The sequence below is a fragment of the Marmota flaviventris genome, chromosome 6 (genome assembly GCF_047511675.1).
Source record: "Marmota flaviventris isolate mMarFla1 chromosome 6, mMarFla1.hap1, whole genome shotgun sequence".
Classification (NCBI taxonomy): domain Eukaryota; kingdom Metazoa; phylum Chordata; class Mammalia; order Rodentia; family Sciuridae; genus Marmota; species Marmota flaviventris.
Window position 1 is genome coordinate 125,013,387 of NC_092503.1, and position 20,437 is coordinate 125,033,823.

The 20,437-nt window shown below is 40.2% G+C and overlaps 1 protein-coding gene across 1 annotated transcript; it reads right to left on the reverse strand.

Annotated features, from left to right (window-relative positions):
• Positions 1 to 909: 909 nt before the first annotated feature.
• On the reverse strand, positions 910 to 19,528 carry LOC114080521 (putative olfactory receptor 2I1). Its single transcript, XM_027922141.2, is given in 4 exon segments — positions 910 to 1,856; positions 1,859 to 1,901; positions 19,032 to 19,259; positions 19,421 to 19,528. Coding segments are annotated over 4 exon segments (1,326 nt in total).
• Positions 19,529 to 20,437: the final 909 nt, after the last annotated feature.

A 20,437-nucleotide genomic window follows, 5' to 3' on the forward strand; every position in this document is an offset into this window, starting at 1 on the left:
ATGTACTCCTCTATTTCATTGTCTCTTTATTTTACTTTATTTTTATGTGGTGCCGAGGATGGAGCCCAGTGCCTCACAAACTGCTAGGCTAGCGCTCTCAGTGAGCCACAACCCCAGCCCCCTCATTGTCTCTCATGTTTCACTTACTGGTCACTTGTAGGTTTTTCTTATAACCCCAAACAAGTCTTCCTTCTCCATCAGTTCTGGTTCATTCTTTTCTTTTAAACTTGTTCAAGATCATCTCTTGTAGGAGAGTTTCTATGCGTTTAACCTGAATTCATTCAGCATAATTCCCTCAATTTATGGCTATTCCTCATAGCCTATGAGCCATGTGGGTACTGGCCACCTGAGCTGCTGTGGTGGGTACTGGCCACCTGACTAGATCTGCATTAGGTTGAGCTGGTTTCCCAAGAAGAGAGACCATGGTTCCTTTTTCTGGATGGGTAGGGCCTGTGCTTTCCTTGTTAACTTGAGAGATACCTGATGGCAAAGCCCACAGAATCTTCCATAGTCTTCCATCAGACTGCCAGAAAACACTGTGTTGCTCATCATCTTAACTGCATGTGAAATTCTGACTATCTTCTAAGGATGAGGAAGCCCCATGCCCGCCATCATGGTTTCTTTCTTCATTGGTGTAGGAGAAAGCCTGAGTGGGGGGAGGGTTTCCGTGTGTGTGTGTGTGTGTGTGTGTGTGTGTGTTGGATATGAATATATATGATACAGGCATTTTCTCTGAAGAATTTGACTCTTATCTGATGAAACAACGCAACCTCCTCCCAGCCTTAGTCTCCCTAAGGACAAATCTTGAAAATTCTCATAAAATGAACTGCCTCAAGACCAAAGCGACTGTCTACTGGGCATTTCCATCTGTAGGTTCTGGGCTAAACCTTTTTCCCCTTCCAAAGCCACTCAGTGCCTGGCTTGAGTTCTCCCCAGACTCCCCAGGAGCCTCCTGGCTGCCTCCTTCACTTCCTTATTCCGGAGAGTGTAGATGAGCGGGTTGAGGGCAGGGGTGACCACAGTGTAGAAGAGCGACACGAATTTGCCCCGCCCCTGGTTGTAGCTGTGCGTGGGCTGCAGGTAGGTATAGATAGCAGAACCATAGAACAGACAGACGGCTGTCAGGTGGGAGCCACATGTACCCACAGCTTTCCTCCGGCCTCCGCTGGACCGCATGCTCCATATGGCGTGGACCACAGCGCCATAGGAGGCCAGGATGACGATGGATGGCACCAGCAGTATAACCACGCGGGCGGCAAACATCTGGCGCTCGATGGTGTCTCTGCCGCCGCTGCAGGCCAGCTTGAGCAGCGCGGGGAGCTCGCAGATGAAGTGGTCCAGCTGGAGGGGCGCGCAGAGCGGCCTCGCGGCCAAGAGCGCGGTTTGGGCAGCGGAGTTGGTGAGACCGCCGAGCCAGGAGGTGCCGGCCAGCGCGCGGCAGAGGCGAGGCGAGGCGAGACCCGCGTAGCGCAGCGGGTGGCACACGGCGGCCGCGCGGTCCAGCGCCATCACCGCCAGCAGGACGCACTCAGAAGATCCCAGGGCCAGCGACGCGCACAGCTGCGCCATGCAGCCGCCGCGGGGCAGCCTGAGCGCGGATCCCCGCAGGTTGGTCAGCAGTGGGGGTACCACGCTGGTGGTGAAGCCGGCATCTACCAGGGCCAGGTGGCAAAGGAAGTAGTACATGGGCGTGTGCAGACGCGGGTCGCGCATGACCAGCAGCACTAGCGCACAGTTGCCAGTTAGAGTGAGCAGGTAGCAGAGGAGCACAAGGGCGAACAGGACTGGCTGCAGGGAGGGCCAATCAGAGAATCCCAGCAGGAGGAAGCGCTCCTCTGTGCTGCGGTTGGCCTAAAAGGAAAACTCCAAGAATATTTGGAAGGACGGAATAAAGGATGACACTACTTTACAAGTAAAGGAAAACCCGGGATGTGGGACTGGGGAAGAGCTGAAAGCACACAATAGTACCTATAATACTTTATGGATGGTAGTCCCATTTACAGACCTGAACCCTTAGTTTAGTTGCCACGTGCCAGCATTCCTTGTTTTATATATTTACAGCATCCTCTGGGGGAGCTAAAACGTCTATTTTATGAATGTACAAATGTGGGCTCAGAAATGCTCATTAAGTTGTCCTAGGGTTATATTGAGTCAGTGGCCTTGGGTGACTTGTACTCAGTCCTGTCTGATTTCCAACTCAGTGGTATTTTCAGCTGCCTCCCTAGTTCTGGTTGCACTCCCAAGGACCAAGGAAGAAATCTGATCTTCCTTCTACATCAAAGCCCTTCACATTTGTGAAGACAGATTTCATCCTGAGCCTCCCTTTCCCTCTTTCCTGGTAATTGTATAATCCCTAAAAATTAGGACGCTATCCCATGCTTGCCCGAACTAAGAATTTATAGATCAGAATTATCACCTTCCTTGTTTTAGGTACTTCACGTTTATGGAGCTGGGGCCACCTCCTAACAGCAGACAAAGGCTGTTAGATCTCAAAGTCTTGTTTGACTTGTGAACACAAATGAGACTTCATTAAGCTATTTCTTGTAAATACCTAAAGAAAAAGAGAACTCAAATCCAATTACTTAGAACCAGAGAGCAGATTTATATACCTAGGCTCTTTACAATAGGACAGATTTACTTCTCTGTTTGCCCTATTAAACTCTCCCTCTTGTGTTGCCTCTTTTGACTTTACTGAACTACTTCTGGACTGGAGCTGCTTTAATCATGAATAGCTGTTGAAATAAACTTTAAAATGTTCTTGTCCTCAGTTTACTTTATTTCTGGTGGTGCTGGGGATGGAACCCAGGGCCTTGTGCATGAACTGTGTCCCCAGTTCATCAGTCTACTTTTTAACACAACCCATGATTCTGCTGACAAGTGTTTTTAATAAAGTCTGCTTTACAGTGTCCCTGCCCCTCTTGCCGCAGAACCTGCATGTTAGCCTTGAAACCAAGGTTCAGTCTGTGGAGGAAAGAACACTTTTTGGTAGACCAGAAATTGGGAGACCTTAGTCCTACCTACCATAGCTTCCTCTGGATGATTATTTGATATGGGGAAGTCACTTCATATCCCTCTGCTTCAATTTTATCACCTGTAAATTCAGGAGTTTGAACTAGATGACCTTTTAGGTTTCTGTCCTATCCTGAAGCTTTATTATCAAGCATTTCTCAAAGTAATGGAAAGGGAATGTGGGGAACAAAGGGATGTCCTCTCAAGGGCATTTTGATCCTTGAGAATGATGTCGAATTAAATATCCTAATGGTGCAGAAATGATCATGATTAATGAAATTTCCAAAGAAATCTTTCTACTGCAGGTTTCCTGGCACATATTATGATTTAAATAAATTTGAAAAAAATTTTTGGTGGTGCTACTGGGAATTGACTTCAGGCCTTCACATATGCCGCCACTGAGCTACATCCCAAGTCCTAGATAACTTAATAAAATATCACATTCACTGCTTATAATTTAAAAATCATAATCGTCTTATTTTTTAGGAAAAGAATTCATTTTCCCCAACAAAACATCTTGCTTATATGGTCCTCTCATTTTAGGCTCATTATACAGAACAAATATTAATGTTGTGAGTAAAAACAAGGGCTCAGGAGCTAGATTGCCTGGTTTTAAGTCTTGATTCTGCTGTTTCCTAGCTGAATAACCTTGGACATGTTATTTAACCTCTGTACCTCCCCGCTCTCCTCCACCCCCATTTTCTTATTGAAAAAAAGTAGTGGGTGAAATAAGTTAAATAAAAAAAAATACTTAATATAGTGCCTGGCACATATTAGGATTTATCAAATGTTAATGAGTATTATTATTTTACAAATCAGGAAAGAAATTTCTTTGTTTTGGGGCCTCAGACTTGTGAAGCACATATTTTAATACTGAATTACACCCTCCAACCAAGAAACAACTTTTTAAAGGATTACCTCATTATATGGTTACAGAACTGATATTAAAATTCCATTTTCCTTTTATATATTAACTCTACTTTTCGTTTATTTGAAAAATAGACCACAGTCTTATTTTATAGAAGATAGGAAGGTAATCAAAATTAAATAACTTATCCAAGGTCACATTGTTTATAAATGTAAAATAGGATTTTGACTATGATCTGACTAACACCAAGGTCTTTGCCTTTTTTTAAAATTATGCAAAGGTGTGAACTCTATTTTTAGATAGTTTACAGAACTGGATCATACTGGGAATGGGTGAAGTATAGGATGTTACTTTTCAGGTTTCCGAGTCAAAGGTGGCTAGAAATGTTGAGTTACAAAAAGTCAAATTCGTTAGAATTTTGATTACATAGCCACACACTAGTTTAGTTAGGTAAGTCCTAAACTGCTCCTCTCCAAATATTTCACACGATGAACACAGGCACACACTCATAAAATTGCACAGATAACATCCTTATTATATGTATGCACAAATTCCCAAATACAAAGCTCTTAACACTTGTGTACACACAAATGCTTACACATACACACCATCATTCTTCTTATGTACTCAGAATGCAAATTGTAAAATACATTGTATAACTTACCTGTAAAGCTCACTTGGCTTTCTAGAATATGTCTCTCAGCTGCAAAACCATTTTTCCCCCACGGCAATGTAATAACAACTTACCTTCATGTCTAAACTCTGGCCCCAATATTTAGACCTTGAGTTTTCAGATTATACTTTGGTCTCTTATGCCTGGGTTTGAAATGAAAATGAAAGATTAACAAAAGACCCACTTGTATGATTCTGTAGATTTTTGAAATGAGTGCCTGAGGTGACAGCTAGGCACCTCAGGAAGGAGACAGGAGATGGGTGTCATCTTGCCTGTGAACAGAGGAACGTATAGAAAATCTGGAAAGAAGGCACCTAACTCTGTGAAATGTGGACCCGGGGCAGAGGTGGTGATGTCTGTTAGTGCAGAGCCCTGTGGTGGGGTACAGACAGGGCAAGGATTTGTGGTGGCAGCCAATCAGCATTAGCTGGTGGTAGTGGTGACAAAATTCCTAAGGAATATAGAATTTGGAGCAAGAGGAGGATGTTGATGAGTTCTCACTAGGGGGGAAACAGGGGACTCAGCTTTACCTGTTATTTAGAAGAGATGCCAGAGCTCTGGGGAATCTGCATCCTACTCTCATCATTAGTGCTTTCATGGAGGTGTCCAGAGAGAAGTCCCCCAGGGTCAGGAAGGGGAAATTCTGCAGAGAAAGTCCCTTCAGGGTACTATGTCTCTGGCAGGGTGTTGAGGCCAGAGGCAGCATAACTTCCTTTTAAGTTTTAACTAGTTTTTTTCGTTCTCTGACAAAGTGACTTTAAACTGGCCACTTATCTTCAGTGATTTTCAGGCTCATCATCTATAAACCATGGAGAACAATGCTGACCTGCTAGAGATGTAGATTTGTTGCAATCATTCTCAGTTTTGAGTACAGCTGTGACTTATGTCTTCAGCTTTTGCCTGCCACCCTCCTTGATGCTCTCACCTACCTTTCATCCCCTTCACTGTATTTATCTGGTCTCATTCTCTTTTACATTGTCTCCAGCAAGGCTTCCATACTGAAACTACATTTATTAATAGTTGCAAACGACCTCTGCATTGTTACACCCAGTGGTTAGATTTTTGTTCTGATATCTCATATCCTGAAAAAATCAGGACCATGTGATAGAGCAGGTCTTTCCTTTTTGGAACACAGTTTCTACTTGGGTTCAGCAATGGTGAAGCAGAGGCTGGCTATCTGGTGAGGGCCTTTACTCTCTGGCATTTCATGATGGAAAGCAAAAAGGGCAAGAGATGAACATGAGAGAGCAAGAGGGGTCCAAATTCATTTTGTAACAACCCACTCTTCTCACTCACTTCTGCAGTAATAACATTAATCCATTCATAAAGTCACAATCCTCATGACCCATCATCTCTTATTAAACCCCACTTCCCAACATGGTTGCATTGAGGATTAAGTTTACAATACATGCTTTTGCGGAGAACATACTGAAACCATAGTACCCCATTTGTAATCTTAGTATAATGCCTGCCTTAATGCAAAGTTGCTGGGAGGATTGGAGATGATGTATGCAAAACTCTTGACACATAGTAGGACATAGGAAAACTCTTCAGCAAGAGTTGTGCTTCTGAATACTTCTATCATCCATGTTCAGTGTAAATGTTTCCTGACAACTTTACAAAGTCAGGAAACACTAAACATTCTCATTCCAATAAAATATTTGCTCATTTTTTTCTATTTTGTTAATGTTGCACTGTATATATAGCTTTCAGCACCAAGAATATCTAAAATTCTATGCTTGCCTGAGGTCAAAGGACCAGGCTTACCAAGCATACCTGTTTAAGCTCTTGGGTATTTGATCAGACTTGCCGTTTTATGTCTTGATTACTATTAAATCACTAGGCATCCCCTCTTTTCCTTAAACACGCTAAACTCATACTAAACATGTACTATCTGTTTTTCTTCCTGGAATAATTTTCCCCTTTACTTGTCAAGGACTGTCCCCTTCTTACTTTTTAGAATACATCTCAAATAGGAGTGGAGGCTCAATCCTGGCTTAGGAGGGGATAAGAAGAAATCAAGCAGAAAAGTCAAGGCAGGAAGGATCTGCAGGTGAGAAATGCTTGTGGATATTGGGAGGTACATGTGGACCCTGTGTATGTTTCCTAAGGAAAAGTGTTAGCTTAGGGTATTGCCAAGCCCAAAGGGAATTAGCAATAAATATTACAATGAGAGAAAACCCATTAAATTATAGGACACTACAGTTAGTAAGATCCTTTATGCCCATTAACTTATTCCCTGCCCTGACTTCCACTTCCAAGTCTGGGAGAGGTAAAGGCATTGTGGTAAGTAGGGGAGGAACATAGAGTGACCTCTTCTCCCAGTTCCTCTGTAGGTGGGCACTAGTTGGGAAATGGAAGTCCAAAATATTGCTATAGGATTTTGGTAATTTTATTTACTTAAGGCCACTCTTGGGACCAAAAGTGACCAGAGGACTTTTTATTATCTGAGTTATCTGCCCAATATTGCAGCTAGTGGGTTTGCCCATACAATGAGGATGCATTTTTTTTTCTGTTGGAAATCTCACTCTTTGGAATCCTGCTAGTTCAAGGCATTCATTATATTTATTGTTTTATTTCATTCTCCCCTCCACTAGGATATAAACTCTGGCAGAGCAGGTACAAGGACTATTTTGCTCATAACTGTATTTTTAAGTGCTTGTAAATTAAGATGGCCAATATTTCTTCTTTTAGATAACATTTAAAAATACCGTATAAAATAGATTATTATGGTTGATATATATTTTGGTGTTTTAATAAGTTTAAGTAAACTATCAGAGCACAAATTACAACCAATAAATGCCCTATTTAAAAGTACAATCCAATGAGTTTTGATGTATATTTTGTGAAAACACTGCTGTAAAACATGTACATAAATTTTTTTTATCACCTCCAAATGTTGTTCTTATTCCTATGTCCCTTCTTTTTTTTTAAAAAAATATATTTTTTAGTTGTTGGTAGATCTTTATCTTATTTATATGCGGTGCTGAGAATTGAACCCAGTGCCTCACACATTGCCAGGCAAGTGTGCTAACACTGAGCCTGAGCCCCAGCCTCAGCCCCTCCTACCCCACTTCTGAAAGGGGCTTTAATCTTAGAAACCACTGATCTGCTTTTTCTTTTTTTTCTGTGCTGGGGATTGAACCAAAGACTGTACAAAGTCTAGGCAAGAGCTCTGCCACTGAGCTACATCCCTGATCTGCTTTCTTTCACTATGGTTTGCGTTTCCTAGAACTTCATATAAAGGACTCATATATTAAGTGCTCTTCTGTGACTACTTTACTTGGTATGCTTCTGTGATTCTTCCAGGTTGTTTCATGTATCAGTAGTTCATTTCTTTTTATTACTGAGTGATCTTCATCAAATGATGTATTATAAGAGATTTATTAGATTGACCTACACCATCAAAGACTGAATGGTCCCACAATGGCCATGGACAGGCTGGAGAGCAAGAGAAACAATAGCTTCTCAGTCCACGAAGCTGGGAACTCAAAATAAGAAGGACCAATGATGCAGCCCTGGTTCAAGGCTAAAGGCCTGGCAACCCTCTGGTGGTACAAGTTTGAATTTAAGTCCCAACGAATCTGAAGTCTGATGTGATGCCAGGAGCAAACAAAATCCCATACCCACTTAAGAAGAGTCTGAAGTGGGCATGCTCTTGCTTCCCCCTTCTGCTGTTGTTCCATCTGATCTCCAGCCTATTGGATGGCATTGCCCATGTTCCATGCAGGTCTTCCCCACTCTGATGGCTGACCAACATAAATCTTCTCTGGAAACAACTCATAGACATACCCAGAAGTGTGCTTTACTATTTTTTTTTAGGTGCCTCTCAGACCAGTCAAGTTGATCACCCAAATTAGTCATCACATACCATATTTATAAAACCCATCCTCCTACTGGGAACATTTGGATTATTTGCAGATCTTGCCATTATGAATAGTTGTTGCTGTGTTTTGATTGACTTAGGGAGTGAGAGAAGATGGTGAAGGGATTGTCCTTAAGCAAGAAAGGTGGTAACGGTGCTATAAACATTGATGTGGCTGTGTCCCTGTAGTGTACCTTTGGGTATAGCCTGAGGAGAGGGATAGCTGGGTCAAATGGTGGTTCCATTCCCAGTTTTCCAAGGAATATACATACTGCTTTCCATATTGGCTGCACCATTTTGCAGTCCCACCAGCTGTGTATGAGTGTACCTTTTCCCCACATCCTCGCCAGCACTTATTGTTTGTCTTCATAATAGCTGCCATTCTGACTGGAGTGAGATGAAATTTTAGAGTGGTTTTGATTTGCATTTCTCTTATTGCTAGTGATGATGAACATTTTTCCATATATTTGTTGATTGATTATATACCCTCTTCTGAGAAGTTGAGAAGTGTCTGTTTAGGTCCTTGGCCCACTTATTGAATTGGTTTTTTTTGGGGGTGGTGGTGGTGCTTTGCTTTTTTGAGTTCTTTATATACCCTAGAGATTCGTGCTCTATCTGGTGTATGAGGGGTAAAGATTTGCTCCCAAGAAGTAGGCTCTCTATTCACCTCACAGGTTGTTTCTTTTGCTGATAAGAAACTTTTTAGTTTGAATCCATCCCATTTCCCACATGGAGATTAGGGCCTACATTTTCTTCTATTAGACGCAGGGTCTCTGGTTTTATTCCCAAGTCCATGATCCATTTTGAGTTGATTTTTGATGAGAGATAAGGGTTTAATTTTATTTTGTTGCATATGGATTTCCAGGTTTTCCAGCACCATTTGTTGAAAGGCTGTCTTTTCTCCAATGCATGTTTTTGGCACTTTTGTCTAATATAATTATATGGTCTACCAGTCTGTTTTGGTGCCAATACCATGCAGTTATTATTATTATTGCTCTGTAGCATAGTTTAATGTCTGATATAGTGATGCCCCTGCTTTACTCTTCCCGCTAAGGATTGTTTTATCTATTCTGGGTCTCTTATTTTTTGAGATGAATTTCATGACTGCTTTTTCTATTTCTATGAGGAATGTCATTGGGATTTTGATTGGAATTGCATTAAATCTGTTTATTGCTTTTGTAAGTATGGTCATTTTGATAATATTAATTCTGCCTATCCAAGAGCAAGGTAGATCTTTCCATCTTTCCATGTATTTTTTGACTTCTTTAGGGTTCTGTAATTTTCATTATATAGATCTTTCACCTTTTTCATTAAGTTGATCCCTAGTATTTTATTTTTTTGAGGCTATTATAAATGGGGTAGTTTTCCTTGTTTCCCTCTCTGAGGATTTGTCCCTGATATACAGAAATACCTTTGATTTATGGATGTTGATTTTATATCCTGCTGCATTACTAGTTCTAGAAGTTTTCTGGGTCTTTTAGGGTCTTCTAGGTATAGAATCATATCATCAGCAAATAGTGCCAATTTGAGTTCTTTTTTTCTATGTGTATCCCTTTAATTTCTTTCATCAGCCATATGCTCTGGCCAGTGTTTCAAGAACTATGTTAAATAGAAGTGGTAAAAGAGGGCATCCCTCTCTTGTTCCAGTTTTTAGAGGGAACACCTTTAATTTTTCACCATTTAGAATGATGCTGGCCTGAGGCTTAGCATAGATAGGCTTTATGATGTTGAGATATGTTCCTATTATCCCTAGTTTTTCTAGTGTTTTGAACATGAAGGGGTGCTGAATTTTGTCAAATGCTTTTTCTGCATCTATTGAGTTCATATGATTCTTAAGTTTATTGATGTGATGAATTACATTTATTGATTTCTGTATGTTCAACCAACCTTACATCCCTGGGATGGATCCCACTTTGATTGTGGTGCATGATTTTTTTGATATGTTTTTGTATTCTATTTGCCAGAATTTTATTGAGAATTTTTGCATCTATATTCTCTAGAGATATTGGTCTGAAGTTTTCTTTTTTTGATGTGTCTTTGCCTGGTTTTGGAATCAGGGTGATATTGGCCTCATAGAATGAGTTTGGAAGTGTTCCCTCTTTTTCTACTTCCTGAAATAAATTGAAGAGTATTGGTATTAGTTCTTCTTTAAAGGTCTTGTAGAACTCGACTGTGTTATCCATCCAGTCCTGGGATTTACTTGGTAAATTTTTGATGGCGCTTTCTATTTTGTCACTAGAAATTGATCTGTTTAAATTGTGTATATCATTCTGATTCAATCTGGGCAAATTATATGACTCTAGAAATTTGTTGATGCCTTCCATATTTCTATTTTATTGGAGTACAAGTTTTCCAAATGATTCCTAATTATCTTCTGTTTTTCTGTGGTGTCTGTTGTGATATTTCCTTTTTCATCACATATGTTAGTAATTTGAGTTTTCGCTCTCCTTCTCTTCATTAGCATGGTAAGAGTCTGTCAATTTATTTTTTCAAGGAACCAACTTTTGTCCTGTTAATATTTTCAGTTTTTTTTTTTAAATTTCAACTTCATTGATTTCAGCTTTGATTTTAATTATTTCCTGTCTTCTACTAATTTTGGTGTTGATTTGTTCTTTTTCTAGGGCTTTGAGATGTAATGTTAAGTCATTTATTTGTTGACTTTTTCTTCTTTTAAGGAATGAACTCCATGAAATGAAGTTTTCTCTTTCATAGTGTCCCAGAAATTTATAGCCTTGACCAAAGTCTCATGATGAAACTAGGTGGGTATGGTTCATTCATTGTTCATTCAACAAGTGGAGGCAACAGGAACACAATGGCTGGGCCAAAGAAGACTTGAGTTCTAATTCATGATGTGCCTCTTGGTAGCTATGTGACTCTGAGCACACTTTATCCACTCTAGGCCTTTGTTTCCCCATCTCCAAAATAATGGGATTGGATGAGATGAGCTCACTTTTCTTCTCAAAGGCCCTAATGACTTTAGGTGCTCTGGTTCTATTAAACAGCGCTAGACATTTTATTCCTGCTCATCATATTTGGTCTCTTCTCTCTAGGTCCCTCTCTCTGCATTTTCCTGCTCCTCCTGCCACCCTCCTCTCTGTCTTTTTATCTTACAAACCTACATGTTCCTTTTTGTCTTTCAATCTCACAGTTTTCACGCTTGGATTTTCCTCCTATACCAGGGGCTGCTGACATTTGAGAAGGTGGCAGTGAGGTTTTCCTAGGAAGGGTGGGGGTGTCTGATTTCAGCACAGAGGACCCTCTACAAGGATGTCATGTGGAAGAACTGCAGAAATCTGACTTCTGTGATTGAGATTCTATTTTAGAATTCTTCATTAGTTGTACATAGATTTTTAGCACTACTCAATTAGAGTATTTCCACTGGCTCTTCATCCTCAAAAGCAAGGTTAGCAAGGATAATTGATATTGAAGTGGTCTGATGATATTTTTGTCATTATTACTCTCAAAGAACTTTCTGGAAACTGAGGATATACTGGTACTTAAAAATAAGTTTCATATAACTTTTTTTTTCTAGAAACCTAGACTCCTTAAAAGAAGCAATATTCTTGAATTTGTTAGATATTCAAAAAGCCACATCAGGACCATTATAATGGATTCCTTTAGTGGGAGACTTAGTAGGCTTTGTCACTCAGATCAGAGTCTACAAATCAAATTCATTAGCATAAACATGTTGTTCCCCAGCTGTTATAAAAACAGCAGTCTTCTCTCATATTTCTCTTTTTGTAGCACTAATCCTGTTTATTCTTTTTGCCTCACTCTCCTCTTTCCAAACCTTCCTCTCTCTCTTTTATGTTCTTACTCCTTATCAGTATTATTTCTTCTTTCTTGCATTACCATTTTAGCCATGAAATATCTCTATTCATGGATGCATACATTTTCTCCATTGTATTTTTATTACAAAAATATTTTTTTTGTTTATGAATAGTCTCATGGGATATGATAGGAAATCCAGCCCAACACTAATGGGCCATGTAAAATAAACAGGCATGGGATGATTCTACTTGGGGAAATGGAGAGTTCTGGGTCAGGCAATCTTCAGATATTTTACTCTCCATAGGGCATGACTTTGAACACATGCTGTGAGGAGGTTGAGGCTAAAATCAAGAAAGTTAGGAATCATAACAACTTCAATCAGATCCTTCATTTGCCAGCTTAGGATTATCTTTCTGATATTGACATCAAGGTTATAATAGAGGGATCCCATTGTTTTCCATTATATTTTCTTTTACTTCCAGTCTGAAACTTCCTCCATAATCCTTTCATCACCAGTCAGCCCATTACACATACTTTGAGATGGAGCATTCATAGATAAACAAGAGAAAACCTCTGTTCCCCTGGAGGTTTCCTTGTGACTGATAAAATGGGTCCATATAGGAAAATCATCCTTTAAATATAGAACGCTGAATATACTTCATATCAAATGAGTAGTCTAAATAGTTTTTTTTTTTTTTGTGGTACTGGGGATTGAACCCAGGCACCTTTTGCCACTTAACTACATCCCCAGCTCTTTTATATTTTTATTTTGAGACAAGGCCTCACCAAGTTGCCAAGACTGTTCTTGAACTTGCAATCCTCCTGCTTCAGCCTCCCAAGTCTCTGGGATTATGGGCATACACCACATTCCTGACTAGAGTAGTGCTTCTCAAAGTGTGGTCTGTGACTAGTGCTATTCTGTGAATTGTTTGTTACCAATTTGTAATGGGAAAAGAAAGCATTTAAAAAATTTTAGAGCAACTTGACCTTGCCACAGCACCCAAGCCTGTGATCAGTGGACTTTTCACATTGAGCAAAAGAACAAAACCAAACTGAACCCATACTAGACAAGGGATCTACCACTGAGCTCACAGATAATAAACACTATAAAATGTTGGCTGTTACTTTGATTCTAAACTACTGAGCTCTATCAACTTAAATTCTTTTTCTGATTACAAATGTGATGCTTGTTCATTGTAGAAAACTTGCAAAATAAAAAAAAAAGGGGAAAATTTAATTAAAACATCCATAATCCCACTTAACCAAATACAAGTTGTCTTTATATTTTGTGGTCCTCAGACTTTTAAAAATTAACATATGTCTAGTGATAGCATCTTTTTTTTTTATGCAGCCAAAAATGTCTTTAAAAATGAGAATTTGAGAATGACAGGAGGAGGACTGGAACCACAGTCAACTTCTGAGGCTCTTTAAATCCAGTGTCTAGTAAGACCAGTTTTTAAAAAAAGTGTATATAATCATTATATTCTAAACTCAGTATTTTTTTTTTTTTGACACCTTGGTGTTTTAAAGCCCACATGAGTTCATTTAGTAAGAGTTGGCAGAAGTTTGGGGAAAAGTTCCTTCTATTGTGAGACAATGGAACCAGAATGATCTGGTGTTGTCATTGGCAGGTCATGTGGTGATGTGGCTTCTGGATAGCAGTAGGTTTCCTTGGTATTTTTGGCACTTGTTGGCCTCCCATTGGTCACTGGCAGTAGCATGGCAGGTTCATTTGCTACACACAACTGAGATCCTAATGAATGAATGGTAAATATGTAGATTATCCTCTTATAAGGTACTTGTGTGTGCATGAATCCTTTCATGCATGTGTCTGTGCCTCATGCTAAGGAAGAGGAGGTCATACACTAGATGATACCTTATTTTGAAACAGTCAAAAACTATTCACAGTCACAGACATTGCCTGCTTGCCTACTAAAGAGATCTGTTCATTTGGTCATTATTTACGCATGTTATAGTTATACGAATAACTGTGTATAGTTATATGTTTCTGCCTCATTTTTGTTTGGGACTCCCAGAGCTCATAGGTTTAGAGGAATTCAAAACCCATCATGCTTTTAAAGGAAACATCAAATTGGCCCAAGGCCTTTTTCAGCGTATCTTATCAGCATGTCATATCTCAACATGGTTTAGAATCAAAGTAACAGCCAAGATTATATAGTATTTACTATCTGTGAAGAATTGTTCTTAAGCATATTAATTCATAAATTTAGAACTATTTTGTAAGTTTATGAGTTAGATATTATCATCTTAATCCTATTTTTCAGGTAGGACAAGGAGGGGTAAAAGAGATACAATTCTTTCTGGAGATCACAGAACTAGTTAGTGGTAGAGTTGAGAGTCTGACTCTTGAAGCTGAGCTTTCATCTTTGAAGCTGTATTACTTCTGCCCTTATTAAACATGAGCTACAGCTGACTGTGGTGTAACTTGTAGGGAAGAGTGTGCCATGAAAAATCTTTCTTCCAAGTTCGAATTGAATTTATCTCCTACTTTGTATGAGAGCAAACAATCCGCATTAGGTTCTGGCTTTAGATACTTCATCACTGCTTTTATCTGTGATGATCTGGAAAAATTGCATCAGTTTTTAATGTTTATGTGCACATCCGTCAATTCCTGGATTATATGTGGTTGTCTGAATCATTAGCTGACATCTCCTTACCATTCCATATCGCAGGCCAATCCACCCATCCAAAAACACCATCTAGACAACTTGTGTCCTGTAAATACATTTTACTGCCTGAAGTCATGAAATGTTAGAAGGAAAATGGACCTTAGAAATAATTTTTAAAAATAGTGTTTTAGTTAGCTTTTTGTTAATGTGATCGAAACACCTACAAGAACAACTTAGAGGAGGAAAATTTTATTTGAAGCTCACTGTTCTGAGCCCAAGGAGAGACAGCATATGCCCAGAGGAGTTCAGCTCATGGTGTCATCTGTAAGCAGGCTGTGTGTGTGTGTGTGGGGCGGTGGCAAGGAGGGGGTGCAATAGGGAAGATTTACCCTACAGAGCACTCTTCCAGGGACCCACCTCCTCTAGCTATACACACCCTGGCTCCAGATACCACCCAGTCAGTTCATTCAAACTAGGAGCTCTCATAATTGAATCATTTCACCATCAAATATTCCTGCATTAACAGGAGCTTTTGGGGGACACCTCATATTTAAACTATAACAAATAATTTTGTTGCAGTATATAACCTATATATCATGAAACTCACCCATTTCAAGTAAACAATTCAGTGATTTTTAGTAAACTTAAAAGAGTTGCAAATCATCAGAACAATCTAATGTTAAAGTGTTTTCATCATGCTCAAAAGATCTTTTGATCATTTGCATTTACTCTTCATTTTTTACCCAAGGCCTCAGGCAGTTACTATTTTACTGTCTGTCTGTATGAATTTGTCTTTTCTTGGCACTTCTTAAAAAGTAGAGTAATACCTTTTAAGATACTGCCAAACTGTTTCCAAAGTAGCTGCATCATTTTATATTTTTTTCCAGTAATGTGTGAGGATCCAGTTTCTCCACATCCTTGCCAGCACATGTTAAGTGGCTTGATGGCTTTAGTTTTATTTAGAAATCTCTAATTTCTCATTGCGGTTTTAGTTTTCATTTTCCTAGTGACTAATGATGCTGAGCATTTTTCTGTGTGCTTTTTAGCCATTTGCATATTTTCTTTAAGGAAGTGTCTATTCAAATCTTTGGCCCATTTTATAATTGGGTCATTTGTTAGTAAGTTGTAAGAGGTTCTTCATATTTTGAATAAAAATTATCCAACATATAATTTGTAGACATTTACTCCAGTCTGTAGCTTACCTTGTCATTTTTCAATGTTTTGGGGAAAGATTTTAAATTGAATGAAGATCAAACTTATCAATTTCTTTTTTCATTTCTTGCTTTTAGTGTCAAATCTGAGAAATCTTTGCCCAAACTAAGTCCTGAAATTTTTCCTCTTATGTTTTCTAGTAAAAGTTTTAGTTATAGCTCTAAGTGCCCTTGAGAAAAATATATATAATGCTCTTTTATGGAGTGTTTTTTGTCAGTGAGGTCAAGTGTTATTATAAATCCTTGTTGTTTTTTCATCTTATTGTTTTATCCAGTATTTTTTAAAATTTATTTTTTAGTTATAGGTGGACACAATATCTTTATTTTATGTGGTGCTGAGGATCAAACCAAGTGACTCATGCATGCTAGGCAAACACTCTACCCCTGAGCCACAACCCCAGCCCTATTTTATCCAGTATTGATAGGGGGATGTTGAACTTGCCAAATGTTGAATTGTTTGTTTTCCCTTCTATTTTATCAAGTTTTTCTTCATGTATTTTGGAAGTCTCTAGTTATGTTTGTATATGCTTTATATGTCTATAATTTTTAATCCTGATGAATTTACTTTTTATGTCTTTTGTACTGGAAATTGTACCCAAAGGGTGCTCTACCAGTGAGCTACATCCCCAAACTCTTTTTAACTTTTATTTTGAGACAAGGTTTCACTGAATTGCTCAGGCTGATCTGGAACTGCAGTCCTCCTGCCTCAGCCTCCCAAGTGCTGGGATTACTGGTGTATTACACGGTGCCTGACTAGATTTGGGTTTCATTTGTGCTTATCCTAGTGGAGTTCACTGAGCTTCTTGAATGCATAAATTCATTTTTCATCAAACATTTGCATTTGTAGCCATTATTCTTCAAATATTTTTCTCTTTCTCTTTTGCTAATCTGCCTGTTATGTGTTGATGGTGTCCCACCTTAATATTTGAGGCCTTGTTAATTTTTCATTTCCTTACTGTGCCAGTTGGATAATTTCTATTGATCTGTCTTAATATATGCTTATCCTTTCTTTTTCTTTGCTGTAGAGCTCTTCTAGTGAATTTTTCATTGCAGCTATACTTTTCAATTCCAGAACTTCTATTTGCTTCTTTTGTGATGATTTATTTCCTTGTTTATATTTTCTATAAGTCTTTGTCATCATATTTTAATTCTTCTACCTTTACTTTTTAACATGTACTTATATTTTTTTTTGAGGCCTTTGACTTTTATAGCTAACATTTTGGGCACCCTCAGAGGCAGTTTCTGTTGTTATTTTCTTGTCTATGGGTCACATTTTTTTTTTTTACTTCTTTGCCTTTCTCATAATTTTTTGTTACTTTCTAGACATTTTAGATAAAGTAGCAAATCTGAATTCTGATTTCCTCCAACAATGGTTGGTGCTGCTGTTTATTTGTTCAGAAACTTGCCTGGACTAATTTTGTGGGGTCTCTTTAACCTTCAGTATTGGCCACAGAATTTTTAAATTCTTGTTTTCGTTTTTAACCTTCTTAGAGGTTATTCATGGGTCAAAACTGTTTATTAGTTAGAGGCTGTGCTTAAACACCTTGAGCTAGTGAGTCTTCTACCCTTTATTGATGGATCGGTGTGACATAGAGAATGCATTCAAAGTTCCATCATTTTGCAAGTTTGTCTAGGCTCTTACTTTCTGTGTTTGTTGGACCTCATGTTCAGCCTAAGTTGAGTAGCTGGGTAGTGTATATAGCCTTTCACAGGAGCATAGCCTTTTAGATCATGAAGGATATGTGGAATCTTATCCAGACCTACATTGGACACCTTATTCTCCACATCTTCCTGTTACATCTGCTTAGACTGAAGGTTTGTTGCTCTTCAGTGTGTTGGTTTCTGACTAGCGGACATGCAGGACATTTCCTGATTGTTCACTACAGAGATAGCTATAGTTTTTTTGGGGGGAGGGGGAGGGGGGATACTGGGGATTGAACTTAGAGGCACTCCGCCACTAAGCCACATCCCCAGCCCTATTTTGTATTTTATTTACAGACAGGGTCTCACTGAGTTGCTTAGGGCCTCACTAAATTGATGAGGCTGGCTTTGAGCTTGTTATCCTCCTGTCTCAGGCTCCCAAAGTGCTGGGACACTATTGTTTTTGACAATTCCTTGGGCTTGGAATTTTCTTGGTTCTGTTCCAATTAAAGTCAGCCCTTTTATTGCTGATCTTCACGGCCTGTCCTTTTCTGGCAGAACTTTGAGGACAGAGAGTTGGATAGATGGGCAATGGGAGAAACTTCAGGTTAAAATGTTGTAGCTTCTCACTGTTCTTGCTGAGGTTCTAGAAATATTCTGGAATGAATGCTTCCTAGTTTGTGGGATGCCTCTGGACAATTTCCAGGTCCTTGCATAGTTGTTCTTGACAAATCTTTATAGCTTTGGTAGAAGTATTTGTTAAGTGCTTCACTCAGCCATTCTGCAGTCCCTGTTACCCCCACCCCTGAAGATAATTATGAAACCAAGGGGGAAAATAACCTCAATTTATTTTGTTTTTGCATTGTATGAGTTTCTGGTGAGAATCTTGAATGTGTGTATCCTTCTACTTTTCAGGCATTCCATTCAGCAAATATTTGTTAGCAGCTACTTGGTCATCCTAACAGACCTAGAATGTCCTTTTTTCTTTTCTTTTATAGATCAGGGAAAAAGGCTAAAGATACTGATTAACTTGCCAATGGGTTGATGGTAGCTAAGACATTAGGGCACAAATCTGATATGCACTCCAGGCCCTTCTCACCCATCTCTAACCCTGGCGTCTGCTTTCTCCCAGCAGGTGACATAACTGAAACCTCAACCCCGCCAAGGGAAGCTAGGGACCTTTCCACACCCATGCCCAAGGGGCTTGAGGCCTCCCGGAAGCATCCTAATAAGGCGTGCTAGAGCGCCTCAGAGGGTAAGGAGCTGATTCCTTGTGTGGCCCCCAACTGTCCCAGGCAATCCCTTCCCCGCTCCCCCGCTCAAACCTTATCAGAGCCCTCAGAGCGGCAAGACCTTCAACTACCGCTCCAACTTCAACTGCCACCGGTGATGTCACAGTGCAGGGAAGCCCTTCCAAGGCGCGCAGTGCTATCAGCCTATGAGATGGAGTTCGGACCTGACGCATCACCAACTCCTTCCTGGGCCTGCAGTGTAACTGTAGCTTCAGCCACCGCGTTGACCTGGCCAGGCACCAGCACGTCCACATCCGTGAGCGGCCATTCCGCTGCACCCACTGTGTGTACTCACGCACCTGAGGGTATACAAGGGGGAGCAGCCTCTACAGGTGCAATGAGTGCAGTGAGACCAGTGCTTTTCCTCTCAGACACACTCTGGTCAATCACTGGCATCCACACCAGGGAAGGGCCTTAGAAATGCTGGGTTCATGGGGGAAATTTCAACCATCAATGGCACCTCATGGTCCACCAGAGGAAGCACACAGGCGAGCGCCTCTACTGCTAGGGTTACTGCTATGAGGACTAAAGCAGCGGTTCCAAAGCCCTTTGGCACCACAAGCTCCATACTGGTGTGCAGCTTGAGCTTCAGTCAGAAGAAAAGCATCATCTTGCAACGGGAACCTGCACCGAGTAGACAAGCGTCCTGGGGTGACACCTGGAGGGCTGGCCTAGTCATCATCCCGGGCTGAATAGAAGCCACCGCCTCCAGACTCCACTCCTCCTGGGCTTCACCTTTCCTCTGCGGGTACTGGTCAAGAGAAGACGGGATCACAGTAGAATGGGAGGGATCACAGTACAATGGGAGTGCTGTAGGGGAGCTCAAGTCGATTTCCTATAGATCCTTTTCCAGGGGTGGAAGCTGACTAACTGGGGTTTCTGGCACTCAGTTCTTTTCTTGTCTCTCCAGAGTCACTCCCTTTGCTCCCAGAAGGATTGGTTCTCCAGGGAAGAAGGAACTGAAGATATAGAGCAAAAGCATAGCAAGTAGTATGGGTCTGGGTAAAAGCCTCCTATTTTATAGTTTTCTCATTACCCAAAATTCATCTTGCCCTCTTTAGAGTTTAGATCTCTTACTCCATATTGGCTTATTGGAGCCTCTGGTCTACCTCATGAGTTATGTTAAAATTGAACATCATGGTCCCCATTTTGCCCTTTATGTTCCCACCTCCAAAATGAACTCTGAGCTGTGCAGCTCAGGAATTCTCATTTGCATCAGTTCATCACTTTGCTCTCTCTTCTCTCTTCCTAAACCTTCAACTTTCACTTACGAAGTTGGGGCATTCTGAACTTAAGGCATCTAGGGGATGGAATATTCATTATATTTGCACTCTGCCCTTCCCTCACTGAAGAAATACCTGTTCAGATTTTCTACTGGGAGATGGTGGGGGGGGGGGGGGGTCTGGGTGTTTAGAAATAAAAATAAAGCAAAGCAAAATGCACTTCTTATCTTTCTTGGGGGCTCAGGATAGAAGTC